We start from the raw sequence: 20,030 nt of genomic DNA on the forward strand, positions 1-20,030 counted from the left end.
ACATCGTCCTGTGAAGTCAGCACAACCACCACTTTAGACAGGTGGGTGAGGTTAAGAGATGGCCAGGTTAAGAGATAGCTGGGTCACCCAGCCTGTCAATGCCAGAGCCTCTATAACCCATCCCCCACAGGGCATATGATAGCTTATACCCCACAGAGAACTGAGGGAGCAAGGGGGGTGTGCCTGCCGGTTATTTCCCAACCTTAACCCAATGCGACCGTGCTTATCAACACTGCTCCAGTGAGTTCACTGGGGCAGGGACATGGTGTAGGATTTAAGTGACAGAGAGGAGTAAAGTTTTAGTTTAGGCCCCAATGGAAGCTGGGGACACCCCTAAGGAAGGCAAGCCTGAGATGTCCTGATGCCGGTTCCTGGGGAGGACCTCATTGCCTCTCAACAGAGCATGGGCAGCACCTGTCATCAAGAATACACAAGTTTCCCCATCTCTGGCCTTACTTGGAAAGAGCCTGGTTTGTGTGTTGGGGGCAGAGTGGAGGGTCGGGGGTTGGTGATACATCAGCAGAAGCAAAGATCCATGTTATGGGACAAAGTCTGGCTTCGCATATTCCAAACCTATAAAACAGTTCACCTGCAGATCTGCAAATGCTTGTAATGGAATGTGTCTTCTGCAAGGGGCCTGTATTCTGTAGCTTGATATTGCAGATATTCAAAGGCACAGCCCGGAGGGCAGGCACCTTTGAAAGTGGGTCCCAAAGCAGTGTGGCCACACCTCTCTGAGGCTCCCCCTTTAAAGCCTGAATGGATAAAAAAAAAAATCACTGTGAAGAGGCACAGCTCCAGGGCAAACACTGTCACACGGAAAAGGTCAAGAGTGGGTCAGGAAAAAAAAAAGAAAATTGAAAAGCCACCTGGAGAGCAGGGCTGTGCCTGGGTCTCGATCACCCCCTCCCTGCCCCACCGTCTCACACCTAGGGGGTCCAGAGGCAAGATGGTGGGAGGGTATGAAGCACAGCCCCCACTTTCCAATCACCCAGAATGCTACTTATCAAAGGGATTCGACTCCTAGGTGGTGGAGCTGTTGGAAGCCTCAGACCAGGGAAGGTATAATATGACTAAAAGCTGCTTTAATAAAGCACTGGGCTGGGTTTGAGCTGCACTCGCCATAAATCAGAGGGCGACACCACAGCACTCTCTGAAGATCAGCAAGACAGCGCATTGTGGAGCTGGGGCGGCTCTTAAATCTAATCGACAGCTCTTTCAGCAAAAATACTGCCGTGACTAGAGGACAGGGGTGGCTGCATGCTGGAAAATATCCTAAGGAGCATGCACATTTCCCAGGTGATAAGTACGTTGAATGGTTCTGAGCCGAGAAATCTTGGAAAACAATTAGCCAGAGAGGCAAGATCACCTGTTGAAATTATGGCCCTGCACTTTACTGCTCCTAATAAATGTTCTGGCAGCCTCTCTCCAGCTCAGGGTCCTGGTCTGCTTATACCTTTAACTGTTGGGGGAATTAAGTCATCAAAGTTTCATCTACCTGTCTGACTTCAGCCAGAAGTACAACTTATTTGCCTGGATACCTTTCAAAACTGCTGTCTTCATAGATTATCATTTAATATATAGTGGAACTAGCCCAAGGCTGCCTGCTTCTTGAGTCTAAAATGTCAAAATCTGCATTTACACGTTCTGAATTGTCAACATTGCACACACTTTAAATAGTAATCACAACGTAAGCTATGAAGAATGAAAAGAAATTACATTGAGATTTACTTTCAATCTCCACTCTTCATTGGTGTAGCAAGGAGGATAGGCCATGGACTCCCAGCTGGATTGGAGATCAGAACCGCCATTTTACTAGCTACCGCTGGTTCTTAATCTCTCGGAACCTCAGTTTTCTTTTTTGTAATATACAGATAGTCACCTTATTGGTGTGAAGAGAAAATGAGATGAACATAGGGCAAGTAAGTAGCATAGCTCTTGTATATTCGATAAATAAATTAGACCCCTTTTCTTTCTAGTGAGGGCTGATGATTTGTTGAGTTTTTCCAGTTCAGTTCTCATGGTGCTTTCCTGGAGCCAATTTTATGTGAACATTCATTTGTGTGAGTGACTTTTCTAAGTACCTAAGTAAGTCCCTAAGTAACTTGTTCTTGTTGGATCTGAAATTCCAAGGGTGAGTTATTTAATTCATTTAAGGCTCTGTTTTCTTATAGAGTTTGAGGATTAAATGGGATAAATTATGAAAAATATTTAGACCACTATCTAGTGCTTGCTAAACAGTGAATAAATATTAGCTATTATTATTACTCACCTACAACCCTCCCTCCACCCCTAGTCGCATCTACTTGGGGAGTTTCTGTCTCCATGCAGATGCTTCTATAATGTTCTTTATCTGTAAAGCCAATATCCTTCTTTGCTTGGCCTATTTCGTCTTCCTGTCCTTTAAGGCTATTTCAGATGTCATGTCTTCCATGAGACCTTCCTGATTCTGTCTACACCCAAAGTCAAAAGTCAGCCTCCCCCTTGCAGGCTTCCCAGTTAAAAGGTACCTCCCTCAAGCACTGATCACTTTCAGCCTTGAGTTCTGGCTCTTTGTAAACACGTTTTTCTCTTTTACTCAACTCTTGGGTCCTTGGAAGTAGAATCCAAGGCTTGTCCATGTCTGGGATCCTCTGCAGCATTTTATAGTGTCTGACATAAGTGTGTGCTGGGCTATAATTAAATGTCATTTTATTTTTCTACTTCTTAATAGACTAAATAAGCAGAACGGCTACAAAGTCAAGGATTGTTAGAATCTAGTTCAAACTATGTATGTATGTGTGTGTCTCTCTGTCTATAAATAGATACGTATACGCATCTATCTCCTTTCTCTATATATCTGTATCTAAATCTGTATCTATTGATAGATAGAGAGACAGGGTCTTGATCTGTTGCCTAGGTTAGAGTGCAGTGGTGTGATCATAGCTCACTGCAGCCTCGACCTCCTGGGCTCAAGCTATCCTCTGGTCTCAGCCTCCTGAGTAGCTGGGACTACGGGTGTGAGCCATCACACCTTGCTAGTTTTTAAATTTTTGTAGAGACAAGGTCTCATGTCATGAAGTTTGGTCTCAAACTCCTGAGCTGAAGCCATCTTCCCGCCTCAGCCTCCCAAAGTGCTAGGATTACTGGCATAAATCACTGCAGCTAGCAAAACCGTAGTTTTTATGATGCCTCACATTCGTTATTATACAGCAAGCTTAGTATTTGAGTTTGTGTGGGGATTGTTGGTAACAACCAAATATAAAGGTTCAAGTTGAAAGGATGATTTTTCAATTGGTTTTAAAATGTTAGGCCGGGTGTGGTGGCTCACGCCTATAATCCCAGCACTTTGGGAGGCCGAGGTGGATCATAAGGTCAAGAGATTGAGACCATCTTGGTCAACATGGTTAAACCTGTCTCTACTTAAAATACAAAAAAATTAGCTGGGCATGGTGGTGTGCACCTGTAGTCCCAGCTACTCAGGAGGCTGAGGAAGGAGAATTGCTTGAACCTAGGAGGTGGAGGTTGTGGTGAGCTGAGATTGCGCCATGGCACTCCAGCCTGGGTAACAAGAGTGAAACTCTGTCTCAAAAAAAAATAAAAAATGTTGACAGCTGAAGCATCTCTCTGTCACTTTCATGGGACTTGAGTCATCTTTAACCATGACAAAGGACATTTGAAAGTCCAGTGATTGGGAAGGCACAGGGTTGAGGCACACTGGCCACAGGCTAAGGAAGGATCTTTTTATGCAATCTGGGAGGTATCCCTCATACTGCAAAGCAGGAAGTCCAGTCAGGAGCTTGCACAGAATGCTTAGAATATAGTAGGCTCTCAGAAATACTTAACAAGGAAAAGAAATTTAGCTTTCGTTCCCCACTGTGTAGCCCTGGATTGCCTGGTTGGCTTCTTTAAGCCTCAGTTTCTTCAGCTATAAAAAAATATGTAAACCTGATGTTCTTTGTGTGAGAAGCAAAATTTACTGTGATCATGCAACATGCAGCATGTAAGGTAAACAATAGGATAAATATGGCCACTAAAAAAAGAAATCTCGGTTACCAAGACACTTACAAAGTAATCTCTAATTTCTTTGAAATAAAGAGCTTTCATTACATCTTTTTTAAAGTACTATTGTATGGAAGACTCAGTTTCTTTATAGGAAGTCAGGGAATCATTCCAACTCACCATCTACAGTTGTTGAAAGGTACTGGTAATACAAGTGATTGCAAAGCACTTGCCTAAAATCCAAGGAGTTATACAATAATAATAGTAATCACCTGTCACTAAAAGTATTTCCATCTTAGTAGGTTGTAAGTAATACATTTTCGATTTGCTCAAGTCTCTGTTTACTCTCTAAATAATGCATTACCTATTGCATTTACAATCTCCTGGCCTGGTTCTTCATGTTTTAAATTAGAATCTGGCCTACCCACGTGAGCTAACACCTTTCACCTCAAGAATAATACCAGGCGATCTTTAACGACAGGACTTTGAGATTTATAGCTTGAGCTTCGAAGTCGAACATCAGCAGTGTAACAATTCAGGAAAAGAATCCTCACACCTCATTTCTTCATTCAAATGAATTCAACAAATATTTCTTGAGCATATAGTCAGAGTCAGGCAGTGTGTTACAAATAAGGTATACCTTAGAAGGCCACACAGAAACTAATTATTCTAATACAGGTAGTAAAAGTTTTATTGAGAATCTGCAGAAAGCATCTCAGTAACATATAGGGTAGAATTACCAACTCTGCCTTGGGAGGAGGGATGTGGAAGGTGTTTGGGCTGGTAGAGTTGCAGATAACTGAGCCTCTCCTAGCAAGTTGAAACAGAAAGGAATTTAATGTGGGGAGTTAGGTGTTTATGAAATTGTTAGAAGGGTTGGAGGAGCAGGCTCTAGGTAGTGTTTCCAGGAATATGTCTCAGAAAAACATTACAGAGCTGGCCCACGGAGAAAGTTGCTACTTTCAATAATAAAGTCAGAGATTCAGGACAATTTTTAAAAATAAATACTTCTCCTGGCCAGGCACAGTGGCTCAGGCCTGTAATCCCAGCACTTTGGGAGGCCAAGGTGGGTGGATTGTTTGAGCTCAGGAGTTTGAGAGCAGCCTGGACAACATAGTGAAACCCCATCTCTACGAAATATACAAAACAGCTGGGTGTGGTGGTACATGCCTGTAGTCCTGGCTACTTAGGAGGCTGAGTTGGGAGGATTGCTTGAGCCTGGGAAGCAGAGGTTGCAGTGAGCAGAGTGAGGTTGCTGCACTCTAACCTGGGCAACACAGTGAGACCCTGTCTCAAAAGAAATAAAAAACAAAAAACAAAAAACAAACCCAAATGACTCCTCCTGTCTTTGATTGTGTAACCTTTGACCACATATCCCCATTCCTCTCTCTCCTAACTACCCAAGTCTCTGCTAACCACCATTCTGCTCTCTCCTGCTATGAGAGCAGCTTTCTGAAATGCCACATGTGAGCGAGAAATGCAGTATTTGTGTATTTGTCGTTCTGTGTCTGGCTTATTTTGCTTAACATAGTGTTCTCCAGGTTTAGCCATAATGTCACAAATGACAGGATTTATCTTCTTTTATGGCTGAATGGTACTTCATATGGTTTGGCTCTGTGTCCCCATCCAAATCTCATCTTGAATTGCACTCCCATAATTCCCAGATGTTATGCGAGGATCTGGTGGGAGATAATTTGAATCATGGGAACAGTTTCCCATATACTGTTCTTATGGTAGGGAATAAGTCTCACGAGATCCGATGGTTTTATTAGGGGTTTCTACTTTTGCATATTTCTTATTCTCTCTTACTGCCGCTATGTAAGAAATGCCTTTCACCTGGTAATATGCAGTAGGCAATAGCACAGCTGACCCTGCTCAGAGTACCCTCTTTGCCCACCCTGCTTTGTCCTATGGATCCTCATTCATCTCAAAAGCCCGGCTCAAGCCACATGCTACCCCGGTACAGAGCTGTGAGAATGCATGCCCAGGTCACATGGATCAAGGTCATTAGAAACAACATTAGTACAAGATGTAAACTAGAAGCAGTAAGGATGGAGGCAAGAGAGATACAGGGGTTTTGGATTTTTGACTTTAAGCTGTAAGTAGTAGGAAGCAACAGAAAGGTTTTATGGGGTGTGTGTGTGTGTGTGTGTGTGCGCGCGCGCGTGCATGTGTGTTTGTGTGTGTGCGTGTGTAATGGGGACAGGGGTTAATTTTCCTTGACTGCTGGGTATGTTACTACCATAATGTGCTGGGAAATGTTTAACAACTGGCTCTCCAGAGGGAAGAAGAAAATGCCCTGATTTGTCAGATATGCCAATTCCTGTGTTGTAAATACTCCCAACATATCCCGTTTCTAGCTATCCCCATGATACCACTGAACGTGGAGATGGGACTAGGTGCATACCATTGGCTCTTGGAAGCTGGCACCAGTGCTTCTGTACAGTAAGTTCTCACTTAACATACTCAATGGGTTACTAAAAACTGCAGCTTTGAGTGAAGTGATGTTTATTGACACCAGTTTTACCCTAGGCTAACTGATAGAAGCAACAGTAAGTTCCTATGGCATACTTCTGGTCACAAAAACATCACTTAACTTCAAAATAAAGACCCAGAATGCTTCTAATATTACATATGAAAATACATGTGAGCTATACATACATTGAAGAAAGGTTGATAAGGAAACAATTTATCCAGTTTTTGGAGAATCAGTGAGTAATGGCAGTGGGTTAAATCAAGGAGTAAATGTTTACAAAGTGAAACTTCTAAGGAGCACCTCCTGCCACCATGCAGTTCAAAAACAATCACAGATGTTGCAGGCTCACTGAGCACTTTCGTACCGCATGGTTTACCTTGCATTTGCATTATTATTATTTACTTTACAAATTTGTATTTTAGATTATTTTATATTCATTTTTCCAGTCATTTTTCTTTCTTGTTTTTCCTTTTTTGTTGTTGTTTTTAGTCAGGGTCTTGCTCTGTCACCCAGGCTGGGGTGCAGTAGCGAGATCTCTGCTCACTTCAAACTCTGCCTCCTGGGTTCAAGTGATTCTTGTTTCTCAGCTTCCTCCGTAGCTGGGATTACAGGCGTGTGCCACCATGCCTGGCTAATTTTTGTACTTTTATTAGAGATTGGGTTTCACCATATTGGCCAGGCTGGTCCTGAACACCTGGCCTCATGTGATCTGCCAGCCTTGGCCTCCCGAAGTGCTGGGATTATAGACATGAGACACCGCGCCTGGCTTCCAGTCACTTTTCAACCCACTTACATCAGTTCAGGGTCATGGTGGCTGGAGCCTATGTGGGCAGCTCAGGAAGCAAGGTGGGAACCAGCCCTGGCCAGGATGCCCTTCCATTGCAGGGAGGACTCACACACACCCACACTCATTCACACGTGGACTATTTAGGTATGCCATTTAACTGAATGGGCACATCTTTGGGAAGTGGGGGGAAACTGGAGCATCCATAGACTTCCCACGCAGACGTGCGGAGAACATGCTAACTCCGCACAGACAGTGGCCCTGGCCAGGATGCAATTCCTTTCTTAATCAATGTTATAATGACCCAACATTGAGCAAAACGATGTTATTTGAGGACCTGCTGTCTATGTCATGTGAATTAATTCGCAAAACCACCCCATAAGGTGAATAGCAGTTCCACTTCACCAGTGATGCTAGTATTTTATTCAAGATTATGCAACCAGTCAGTAGTTGAACTATGTTTCAAATCCATGCTTACCTGTTTTCAAAGCCAACTTTTTTTTTTTTTTGTAAGAAAATATGCTGCCTCCAGAAGAGTAATATTGTCAGATCACTACTTGAGAAAAATTCCTAGGCAGGCATATAGAGCAGGGATTGGTTTGTAGTAAAAGACCTGTAGAGCATCATGGATGGGTGTGTATGTGTTCCAGTATAACTTTATTTACAGAAGCAGGGGACAGGGCTGGAGGTGGGGAGATCACATTGAAGGCTGTCAAAGAGGCTGGGTGAGAAGTGTTGAGGCTGAGCCCAGGCATGTCATGGTATCTTGAAGCATAAACATATTTGATGGAATTGCAGGAGAGAATGTTGGCCTTCCATCTCATTACGTGGGAATGGGTAGGAGGAAGGGGCAGAGTTATAAATGAGAAATCCAGGATAATTTCCAGGTTTCCAGTTTTTCATCATGAACTTTGTTCACATTTTGGCCAGGACAGAATTGTGAGAAGCAGGTTTCTTTGGAGAAAGCTTGTTTTCAGTGTGGGCATGTCATGTTTAAAGGCTTTGCAGGACATCCAAATGGGAATATGGAGTGGAAAAGCAGAAATAAATGAGCGCAGGGCACAGATATGAGCTGGAGCAGTCAGTAGTTGCGGCCAAAACCTTGGCCATGGATGGGCTTACCAAGAGTATGGGGAGGTCTGAGAATAGGCCAGGGGAATAAAGGAGCTAGGGAGTGACAGGGATGGTCTCAAGGAGAACTTTCTAGAGATAAGAGTGATTCCAACACCAGAGAGTGGTGGCCAGTTTTAGATGTTGTCATGGATGCTGTGAAGGGCTGCTCGAATCCCACTTCAAGAAGGGACCCTTTTCCAGCTGTTTTGAGTACTGTCCAAAGATGGGCCTAGCTGTCAGCTTTCTTTGGGTTTGCCTCAACTGAAGAAAACTGCCAAATCCTAGCTAGATCTGTCTTCTTTGCAGAGGTAACCTGTATCTACTAGTCAATGGTGGTATAAAGGCTCAGCTCCCTTGTCCCAGCTGGGGACAGCTCTGCAGGGCCATTGCTGCTGTCATCATGGGGTGGCTGAGGCCTAAGCTGGAAGTGCACAACAGCTCAGCTGCTCCCTCTGCCCAGTCCTGTTTCCCTCCCTTTTTAAGGCATTGAAACCCAAGTGTACTCCTCAGTACATGTCCTGCTTGAGAATCTCCCTCCCTCTCAGCATCTGCTTCTTGGGGAGCCCAGCATCCGAGTGATGCTCTCGTTCCTTTTGTTCTTTGTCCTCTTGCTGTTTTGAACATTGCTACTGAACTACTGAATGTTGCTGTTCAAGGGTGAGCAGGCCCGACCCACCTATTCATTCATCAGATCCTAAAGCAAGCTTGTCCAACCCACAGCCCAGATGGCTTCGAATGGTGCCCTACACAAATTTGTGAACTTTCTTAAAACATTATCAGTTGTGTTTTTACAATTTTATTTTTTTAGCTCATCAGCTATCATTGGTGTTCATGTATTTTATGTGTGGCCCAAGACAATTCTTCTTCCAAAGCGGCCCTGGGAAGCCAAAAGATTGGACATCCCTGCCTGAAAGCAATCCAAGACTCTGATGTCTTAATGACTGAATAAAGCTTTATTTTAATGTAAAATATGACAAAAATTTATATACTCATATATAACAACTTCCAAAATGTTTTCTGTGGTACAAATGAGATCATCTGAAAAAGTCTGTAAAGAATTCATCCTCCACCCCCATATGCCAAAATATGATTTCACATAATTTATCTTCAGAACTTATAAACAGACTTGGTATCACAAAAGCACAGGAAACACCAGAAAAAGTGAAGGTACAAACAACAGGCTTTGTTTTAGGTTCTAGTAGTAAGCAGCCCTGCAGATGGAAGAGGAGAACACTTTCCGAAGGAGCTGACTCGGGAGTCAAGTCAGAAGCGTCTTTGGGGTTGGTTCATTTCCTGTAACCAAGCTTGTCTTTAAAAGTTAGGCTGTGTGCGATTCTATGACTATTTAAGGACATGAGGGAGAAAGAGTTTCACTTAGCAGTCACAGCTGGTGTTAGATTCTAGGCTTATTTTAGATATCTAACATTTTCTTCTCTCCTTTATCAGAAAGGTGACTTTGTAGGGATACCTTATGGAGACTCTTCTTTCTGTTCTTGCTGTGGCATCATTTCCAGCTAAGTCGGCAGGAACTGGGAGTGCAGAGAAATACTCCTGTGGCTGTTTCTGAGTCCAAATCCCTCCTACCTAATTGCACTAAGAGCAGTCTTTCTGCTGCTCATGGACTCAGAAAGCAGTAGGATATCCACCCAATTTAACACCAATTTGAAGGCCATTCATTGTAGGTTTCAGAGTTTAATGCCAATGGGAATTGTACAGATACACATTCAGATCAAACTCTTTCCATCTCTCTACCCTCCTGAAGTGCTGCAATATTCCTCCGAAGAAAAGGAATGCAGTGGTTACAGGTTTGGGGAAATAAATACTCTCTAGTCTTGATATTTGTGCATACCAGGGAAAAGAGAAATGAGCTTTATGCGCCTCTTAATATTGTTAGGTGGATTTTCTTCAGAAGATCACTTTAGTTCAAGAATTTTAGGAGTCTTTGGAAGGGATAATGAGTCATGCTTTAATTTGACTTAGCTGGTGGAAAACAATAGCTACAGGGAAGCCTCAGTGTTCTTCCCCATCAGGATCCATGGGTGACAGTTGGTCTGAGAACCCTGACCATGCTCTTAACATGTTTACTCTGTGCTATCCTGTGGGGGTCAACACATACATACCTACAGATCTAAGAATAATGAGCTTACAAATAATTTTTTTTTAAGTTTTGTTTGCTATTAGGTTATGATTTAAGAAAATGTTTCTGTTTCTGAGCTTGTCTTTCATCCTCTGATTTGATATCGTGAGGCTGTTTGGATTCTTGGGAGGCTGTTTCCCTTGTGGAAGACTAAATTCTCCTGCATCTAAAAGTTTTCAGTGGTCTGTCCTCTTTCATCTCTCTATTCCTGCAAAAAGGAAGAAAAATAGGGCTTCTTAAAATATCTAGTGACTCGAGAGCAAACCTCATTTCAAGGCCTTCATGACCCAGCAGCCAGATCTGCAGCCAGGTGTATGTATATTGATTGGGTTTGGAGCTCGATGTGCCACTCTGTTCCAGGGTGGGTATCAGTGTTCTGAGCTACAAGGAGACACCGGATTGAGTTTTCCCAAGGCTGTAAATAAATTGGGAGCTATGTCCTGCTCCCAGGCACCTTACTGATTATAGCCTGGTCTTCTAAGTACTCTAAAAACTTGTTCGCCTAAATGCTGGGAAAGAGTCCTGTAACCTCTGGGTGGTAACAATTGAAGGGTGAGTACCCAGGCATTTATAAGTCTTACATTTGAGCGTTAATTGTTGCTTGGCTTGATGGATCCTCTGTCACAAATACAATGTTAGCTTCTTTCAGGCAGGATCAAATGGAGCATGTGTTATACTTCAAGCAAGGAAAGAAAACTGTTGCAATCTAGTTTTTGTTCACTTTAATAGTACCTTCACATCACTGGCTGCCACTCAGGATTAGCAACTATTTTATTGACTTTGTATACAACACAAAACCCAGCTTTGGAGCAGTTTACCCTATGCCTGTGTGTAGCAGGTATTGCACACTATGGTGGCAACACCACAGGTGAAAACATGGTCACTCTTCCTGCACAGGCCACTCCTCCAAGACACAGGAGTCTCACCTTACACCATCACCCCTGGCTGCCCAAGTGGCCTAGGCTTAATCCAGAAGGAACGTTCTGGCTTGGTTATGTTTAGTAATCTAGAGTAGTTTGGCTAAAATATGGAACATACTGAAGAGCTGCTGGTTTTTAACGCTTCAAAACAGGTTACACGTCCCTCATGTTATCATTTTCTTCTTCAAGGTTCATTTAGCTTGAGGGGCAGGTAGCATTCAGCAGGTCAGAGGGAAACCCCGCAGCTCCCCTGCACGCCACCTTCAGGTGAGCAGGGCCTGAGATCCTGAACCACTTTGAACAAATTGCAGACAATCTAAAGGTGCCTGGCTGAAGAGGGATGACAGAACGGAGACAGAAAACTTGATAGTCTGTTTTCAAGAGGGCCCTCGTAAACTGTAGTTTATAAAATAATATAAAGTCCAGGAAGTAACACTATTTACATCTAAAACCAGCAGTTGCATCATTCTTGGTAACAGAACTCTATTTTAAGTTAAAAAGATAGAGTAAACTAGGGTAGAGCCATGTCCTATGTATTCCATAAGACTATAATTTATTAAATCATGTGAGTCAGAGGCATGCTAATCTCAGCCAAAATAGATCTAAATTAAACTCAAGACTCTTTTTTGGAGGGAATAAAGGAGTGTGAAAAGGCTTTAAGTATTTTGAGTCACTGCCCAGTTCAAACCAATGCTCAGGTTTTGCTGTCTTCCAGTCTTTTGCTTGCGTTCTCATTTGGGTCAGGTTGTATGTTTTAGGGGTTTTAGTTTTCATAGAAAATTACAGCAAATCGCTCAAAAAACATGGTGATGGGTTGGTTCTACTTAGAGGATGGGGTTTCAGCTTTTTAAAGCCATAACACTGTCCTTTTCCAATTGGAGGCCTTGGCCCTGCCCTGACTTTTGTTAATGAAATGTAGCAGATGCAGATAGATTTAGTCTTAATGCCTTTTCTCCCTTTCCCTACATTTCCCTACTATGCATCAAACTCTTCAGAAAGCATTATTAATCTTTCATTCTCCATACTAGCAATCACATGTGTTCAAACCACCCCCCTCTACCCCCACCAACACACACACACACACACACACACACACACACACACACCCTCGTTCACTTCCATCTAATGCCTGCTGGTCATCAGTTTCCAGAGGCCATGGTCAGCTCCTCACTTCCCCTGAATGCAGATGGTTACTGCTTGGCACTGAGTCTGGACTTGGCATTTCCAGGGCACTGCCTCCTGTGCGACCTACCCACTAGATCCTCTTTTTCCCAACTATATTTAGCCCTCAAGTGGGAAATTTAAAGTAGAGACCCCAGTTAAAGTAAATTATAGGCAGGAGATTTGGGGCTGACTCTGAAACCAGGTATCTCCATACCTGGAATGTGGGAGGGAAGGTGAGGACCATGAGATGTCCAACCTTCTTAGCCTGATCATACTAGTCCTTGGAATTTATTCCTTCTGGGAGCTCTGACTAGCAGTGCACATTCTCCCAGGACTAATACTGCATTTTACCGTTTTTCATATCAAAAGTGAGGAAACGTGAAATGTTTACATTAAATGAGTGGTATCAGGAATCTGAGAAATTCTGCAAATAAAGAAATGCAGCCTTTCTCTTGGTATAAAATATTTCAAGATCACTAGTCATGTTTGCTGTTGTTTTCTGAGTAAAAAAACCCTATACCCACGTAAGATGCCTCTCTCTCTGTCTACTCTGCCACTCCTTAGACTTAACAGCTCTAATAAGGGGGCTGAGGCTCTGTCTCTGAGTGGGTAATGCTGTCTGGCAGAGACGGCCTTTGGAACACCATTCCCATAGAGGGGGTGTCCACGTGTCTGCACATCAGCTCAGGTTATCTAGCCGGCGAGGCACCCCGGAATAGAGCTCCATTGTTAACTGTTTGTTCAGTTGCCACTCTGACTGCTTTGAACAATTCTGACAGTGTTTCAGATATCAAGTAGTTTTGTTTTTATGGCCCCACATTTCGTCTTCCTTCTGATTTTTTCCCTCCCCAGTCCCCTTCCCCTTCTTTTTCCCTCTGATTAGCAGTCAGTCGTTACAACCTCAGTGAGAAACAGCTAATCAATACCATGGAGAATTCCTAACACCAAGGAGGTCTTCAGGTGTAGAAGGGGCAAAGATAGTGTAGACACCTTCCTTTCTGGGCTGGGCTGGCCTTGGTGGCATTCAGCTATACGGCTGCAGTCATGGGGTTCTTCTGCCGGGAATCCTGGGTTCGGTAAGGGTACCGGTCTGGGCTGCCCCCACGGGGCCCTGGTCTGCCTGTTTCCTGATAGGCTGGCATTCTTTGGTGCTGAGGAGGAGAAGGTGGAACATCTTGTCGAAAGGGTCCCTTGTGCTGGGGGGCTGTTGGGGGTGGGTAGTGCTGAGGATACTGGAGATCTGCCACCCTCAGCTCTGCGGGGCGGGGATAGCTCCCTTTGGGAGGATGCATAGGATGAGACCCTGGGTAATAGGGAAGCTCTCTTTCCTTGTAGATCCCTCGAGGTGCTGCTGGTAGGTAGTCTACAGGATCTGTGGGTCCTCCCCTGCAAAGAGAAGAAGAGACACATGTCAATAGCAACTAAGCAGGCTGTCCAGCTGGAGAACACGTTCTTCTGCCTCCTGTGCAGTTTGGTGTAGCCACTGACTAGATCTGGCCAATGGGATGGGAGCAGAAGTGATGCATGCCCTTAAAAAGAAGAGAAGGGACCTTCTTCCCTTCTCTCTTTCCTGTTGGCCATTGGAAAAAGCATCTTAGGCAACAAGGTGAAAACCACATGCTATGGGAGGCAGAGCACTAAGAGGGTGAGAGCCTGGGTTCTTGTTGCCATGGAGCCACCATGTCAGTCAGGACTGCTTCCATTCAGGTAAATGCGTGAGAGGAAAATACACTTCTGTCCTGTTTCTACCCTTTTCAGTGGGCCATTATTATAGTAACCAAAAGTTTCCTAAACAAGGCAGTCAGTTTGCCTCTCTTAGGGCTGCAGTGATTAGTTCCCTCCCATTTTCTACCACCATATCTAGGACAGGCTGGGCTGAAGTCTATTCTAGATATGGCAATAGAAATGTTCAGGTTATTTGGAGTCATAAAGTTTCCATGGACTGCACTGGCTTTTCTTTTTTTTTTTTTTTTCTTTTTTTTTTTATTGCATTTTAGGTTTTGGGGTACATGTGATGAACATGCAAGATTGTTGCATAGGTACACACATGGCAGTGTGCTTTGCTGCCTTCCGTCCCCTCACCTGTATCTGTCATTTCTCCCCATGCTATCTCTTCCCACCTCCCCACCCCCCGCCCCTCCCCCATTTCCCCCCAATAGACCCCAGTGTGTAGTGCTCCCCTCCCTGTGTCCATGTGTTCTCATTGTTCAACACCCGCCTATGAGCGAGAATATACGGTGTTTGATTTTCTGCTCTTGTGTCAGTTTGCTGAGAATGATGGTTTCCAGGTTCATCCATGTCCCTATAAAGGACGTGAACTCATCGTTTTTGATGGCTGCATAATATTCCATGGTGTATATGTACCACATTTTCCCTATCCAGTCTATCATCGTTGGGCATTTGGGTTGGTTCCAGGTCTTTGCTATTGTAAACAGTGCTGCAATGAACATTCGTGTGCACGTGTCCTTGTAGTATAATGATTTATAATCCTTTGGATATATACCCAGTAATGGGATTGCTGGGTCAAATGGGATTTCTATTTTTAGGTCCTTGAGGAATCGCCACACTGTCTTCCACAATGGTTGAATTAATTTACATTCCCACCAACAGTGTAAAAGTGTTCCTATTTCTCCACATCCTCTCCAGCATCTGTTGTTTCCCGATTTTTTAATGATCGCCATTCTAACTGGTGTGAGATGGTATCTCAATGTGGTTTTGATTTGCATTTCTCTGATGACCAGTGATGATGAGCATTTTTTCATATGTTTGTTGGCCTCCTGTATGTCTTCTTTTGTAAAGTATCTGTTCATATCCTTTGCCCATTTTTGAATGGGCTTGTTTGTTTTTTTCTTGTAGATCTGCTTTATTTCTTTGTAAATTCTGGATATCAGCCCCTTGTCAGATGGGTAGACTGCAAAAATTTTTTCCCATTCTGTTGGTTGCCGATTCACTCTACTGACTGTTTCTTTTGCCGTGCAGAAGCTGTGGAGTTTGATTAGGTCCCATTTGTCTATTTTGGCTTTTGTTGCCATTGCTTTTGGCGTTTTGGTCATGAAGTCCTTGCCTACACCTATGTCCTGAATGGTTTTGCCTAGATTTTCTTCTAAGGTTTTTATGGTTTTAGGTCTGATGTTTAAGTCTTTAATCCATCTGGAGTTAATTTTGGTGTAAGGTGTCAGGAAGGGGTCCTGTTTCTGCTTTCTGCACATGGCTAGCCAGTTTTCCCAACACCATTTATTAAACAGGGAGTCCTTTCCCCATTGCTTGTTTTTGTCAGGTTTGTCGAAGATCAGATGGTTGTGGGTATGTTGTATTTCCTGTGAGGCCTCTGTTCTGTTCCATTGGTCTATATCTCTGTTTTGGTACCAGTACCATGCTGTTTTGATTACTGTAGCCTTGTAGTATAGTTTGAAGTCCGGTAGTGTGATGCCTCCCGCTTTGTTCTTTTTGCTTAGAATTGACTTGGCTATGCGGGCTCTCTTTTGGTTCCATATGAAGTTTAAGGTGTTTTTTTCCAGTTCTGTGAAGAAGGTCATTGGTAGCTTGATGGGAATAGCGTTGAATCTGTAAATTACTTTGGGCAGTATGGCCATTTTCACGATGTTGATTCTTCCTAACCATGAACATGGAATGTTTCTCCATCTGTTTGTATCCTCTCTTATTTCGTTGAGCAATGGCTTGTAGTTCTCCTTGAAGAGGTCCTTTACGTTCCTTGTTAGTTGTATTCCTAGGTACTTTATTCTCTTTGTAGCAATTGTGAATGGCAGTTCGTTCTTGATTTGGCTCTCTTGAAGTCTATTACTGGTGTACAGGAATGCTTGTGATTTTTGCACGTTGATTTTGTATCCTGAGACTTTGCTGAAGTTGTTTATCAGTTTCAGGAGATTTTGGGCTGAGATGATGGGGTCTTCCAGATATACAATCATGTCATCTGCAAATAGAGACAATTTGATTTCCTCCTTTCCAATTTGGATACCCTTTATTTCTTTTGCTTGCCTGATTGCTCTGGCTAGAACTTCCGTACTATATTGAATAGGAGTGGTGAGAGAGGGCATCCTTGTCTAGTGCCAGATTTCAAAGGGAATGCTTCCAGTTTTTGCCCATTCAGTATGATATTGGCTGTTGGTTTGTCGTAAATAGCTTTTATTGTTTTGAGATACGTTCCGTCAATACCTAGTTTATTGAGGGTTTTTAGCATAAAGGGTTGTTGAATTTTGTCAAAAGCCTTCTCTGCATCAATCGAGATAATCATGTGGTTTTTGTCTTTGGTTCTGTTTATGTGGTGAATTACGTTTATGGACTTGCGTATGTTGAACCAGCCTTGCATCCCCGGGATGAATCCTACTTGATCATGGTGGATGAGCTTTTTGATATGCTGTTGCAATCGGTTTGCCAGTATTTTATTGAAGATTTTTGCATCTATGTTCATCATGGATATTGGCCTGAAATTTTCTTTTCTTGTTGAGTCTCTGCCGGGTTTTGGTATCAGGATGATGTTTGTCTCGTAAAATGATTTGGGAAGGATTCCCTCTTTTTGGATTGTCTGGAATAGTTTCAGAAGGAATGGTATCAGCTCCTCCTTGTATGTCTGGTAGAATTCAGCTGTGAACCCATCTGGACCTGGGCTTTTTTTGGGTGGTAGGCTCTTTATTGCTGCCTCAACTTCAGACCATGTTATTGGTCTATTCAGGGTTTCGGCTTCTTCCAGGTTTAGGCTTGGGAGGTTGCAGGTGTCCAGGAATTTATCCATTTCTTCCAGGTTTACTAGTTTATGTGCATAGAGTTGTTTGTAATAATCTCTGATGATGGTTTGGATTTCTGTGGAATCTGTGGTGATATCCCCTTTATCGTTTTTTATTGCATCAATTTGGTTATTCTCTCTTTTCTTTTTTATTAATCTGGCTAGTGGTCTGTCTATTTTGTTGATCTTTTCAAAAAACCAGCTCCTGGATGTATTGATTTTTTGAAGAGTTTTTTGTGTCTCTATTTCCTTCAGTTCTGCTCTGATCTTAGTTATTTCCTGTCTTCTGCTAGGTTTTGAGTTTTTTTGATCTTGCTCCTCTAGCTCTTTCAATTTTGATGATAGGGTGTCAATTTTCGATCTCTCCTTTCTTCTCATGTGGGCACTCATTGCTATATATTTTCCTCTAGAGACTGCTTTAAATGTGTCCCAGAGATTCTGGTATGTTGTGTCTTCGTTCTCATTGGTTTCGAAGAACATCTTTATTTCTGCCTTCATTTCATTGTTTATCCAGTCAACATTCAAGAGCAAGTTGTTCAGTTTCCATGAAGCTGTGCGGTTCTGAGTTAGTTTCTGCATTCTGAGTTCTAACTCGATTGCACTGTGGTCTGAGAGACTGTTTGTTATGATTTCTGTTCTTTTGCATTTGCTGAGGAGTGATTTATTGCCAATTATGTGGTCAATTTTAGAGTAGGTGTGATGTGGTGCTGAGAAGAATGTATATTCTGTGGATTTGGGGTGGAGAGTTCTGTAAATGTCTATTAGGTTTGCTCGTTCCAGGTCTGTGTTCAGGTCCTGGATATCCTTGTTGATTTTCTGTCTGGTTGATCTGTCTAATATTGACAATGGGGTGTTAAAGTCTCCCACTATTATTGTGTGGGAGTCTAAGTCTCTTTGTAAGTCATTAAGAACTTGCCTTATGTATCTGGGTGCTCCTGTATTGGGTGCATATATATTTAGGATCGTTAGCTCTTCTTGTTGCAGTGATCCTTTTACCATTATGTAATGTCCTTCTTTGTCTCTTTTGATCTTTGTTGCTTTAAAGTCTATTTTATCAGAGATGAGAATTGCAACTCCTGCCTTTTTTTGCTCTCCATTTGCTTGGTAGATCTTCCTCCATCCCTTTATTTTGAGCCTTTGTGTATCCTTGCATGTAAGATGGGTTTCCTGGATACAGCACACTGATGGGTTTTGGCTTTTTATCCAATTTGCCAGTCTGTGTCTTTTGATTGGGGCATTTAGTCCATTGACATTTAGGGATAGTATTGTTATGTGTGAATTTGATGCTGTCATTTTGATGCTACCTGGCTGTTTTGTTGGTTAGTTGATGCAGATTCTTGATTGTGTTGCTGCTTTTTTACCATTTGGTGTGTTTTTGGAGTGGCTGGTACTGGTTGTTCCTTTATATGTGTAGAGCCTCTTTCAGGAGTTCTTGTAGAGCAGGTTTGGTGGTGATGAAATCTCTGAGTGCTTGCTTGTTCACAAAGGATTTTATTTTTCCTTCACTTATGAAGCTGAGTTTGGCTGGATAGGAGATTCTGGGTTGAAAGTTCTTTTCTTTAAGGATGTTGAATATTGGCCCCCAGTCTCTTCTGGCTTGTAGGGTTTCTGCTGAGAGATCTGCTGTGAGTCTAATGGGCTTCCCTTTGTGGGTAACCCGACCTTTCTCTCTGGCTGCCCTTAGCATTTTCTCTTTCATTTCAACCCTGGTGAATCTGACGATTATGTGCCTTGGGGTTGCTCTTCTTGAGGAATATCTCTGTGGTGTTCTCTGTATTTCCTGGATTTGAATATTGGTCTGCCTTGCTAGGTTGGGGAAGTTTTCCTGGATAATATCCTGAAGAGTATTTTCCAGCTTGGATTCATTCTCTTCATCACATTCAGGTACACCTATCAGACGTAGATTAGGTCTTTTCACATAGTCCCACATTTCTTGAAGATTTTGTTCATTCCTTTTTGCGCTTTTTTCTCTGTTCTTGCCTTCTCTTTTTATTTCATTGAGTTGGTCTTCGACCTCTGATATCCTTTCTTCTGCTTGGTCAATTCGGCTGTTGAAGCTTGTGCATGCTTCACGAAGTTCTCGTGTTGCGTTTTTCAGCTCCATCAATTCACTTATTCTCCTCTCTATGCTGTCTATTCTCGTCAGCAGTTCATCCAATCTTTTTTCAAGGTTCCTATTTTCTTTGCGATGGGTTAGAACATGTTCTTTTAGCTCATTGTAGTTTCTTACTACCCATCTTCTGAAGTCTGATTCTGTCATTTCATCACCCTCCTTCTCCATCCGGTCTGGTTCCCTTGCTGGTGAGGAGTTGTGATCACTTTTAGGAGGAGAGGTGTTCTGGTTTCGGGAGTTTTCATCCTTTTTACGCTGGTTTCTACCCATTTTTGTGGGTTTATCCACCTGTTGTCTGTCTCTGTCCCAGGGAGTTGGAGCTTTATGAGTTTCCGTTGCACTACTGCCTTTTTTGATTTTTTTTTTTTTCAGGTCGGACCCGCCCAGCTAGCAGCACGCCTAGCCTCTGCCTGCCCGCAGGGGCTTTGCTGAGCTGCTGTGGGCTCCGCCCAGCTGCCCTGAGCTCTTCCCTGTAGTCCTTTTTATATGGGCGTAGTTAGAACTGTCTGGGCAATGGTGGCCCCGCCTCTGTTATGGCGGACTCTCTCTGTTGTGGCAGGTTGCCTCGGCAACGGCGGGTTGCCTCGGCAACGGCAGCCTG

General features: G+C 43.1%; 1 protein-coding gene and 1 long non-coding RNA gene across 5 annotated transcripts in view; one reads left to right on the forward strand and one right to left on the reverse strand.

Annotated features, from left to right (window-relative positions):
* The window catches only part of LOC141584555 (uncharacterized), a 90,017-nt gene that overhangs the window by 47,228 nt on the left and 22,759 nt on the right, over positions 1–20,030 (forward strand). The gene's annotated exons all lie outside the window — the stretch shown is intronic.
* PARD3B (par-3 family cell polarity regulator beta) overlaps positions 9,289–20,030 on the reverse strand; it is a 1,103,682-nt gene continuing 1,092,940 nt past the window's right edge. For 3 of the 4 annotated variants that reach the window (XM_074399193.1, XM_003925625.4, XM_074399194.1), the window contains one exon: positions 9,289–13,961. In XM_074399193.1, coding sequence (XP_074255294.1) covers positions 13,604–13,961 — 358 coding nt within the window. In that variant the 3' untranslated portion in view covers positions 9,289–13,603. The remainder of the gene's footprint in view (positions 13,962–20,030) is intronic. The other variant, XM_074399195.1, reaches the window with a different exon arrangement.

The sequence above is a fragment of the Saimiri boliviensis genome, chromosome 5 (genome assembly GCF_048565385.1).
Source record: "Saimiri boliviensis isolate mSaiBol1 chromosome 5, mSaiBol1.pri, whole genome shotgun sequence".
Classification (NCBI taxonomy): domain Eukaryota; kingdom Metazoa; phylum Chordata; class Mammalia; order Primates; family Cebidae; genus Saimiri; species Saimiri boliviensis.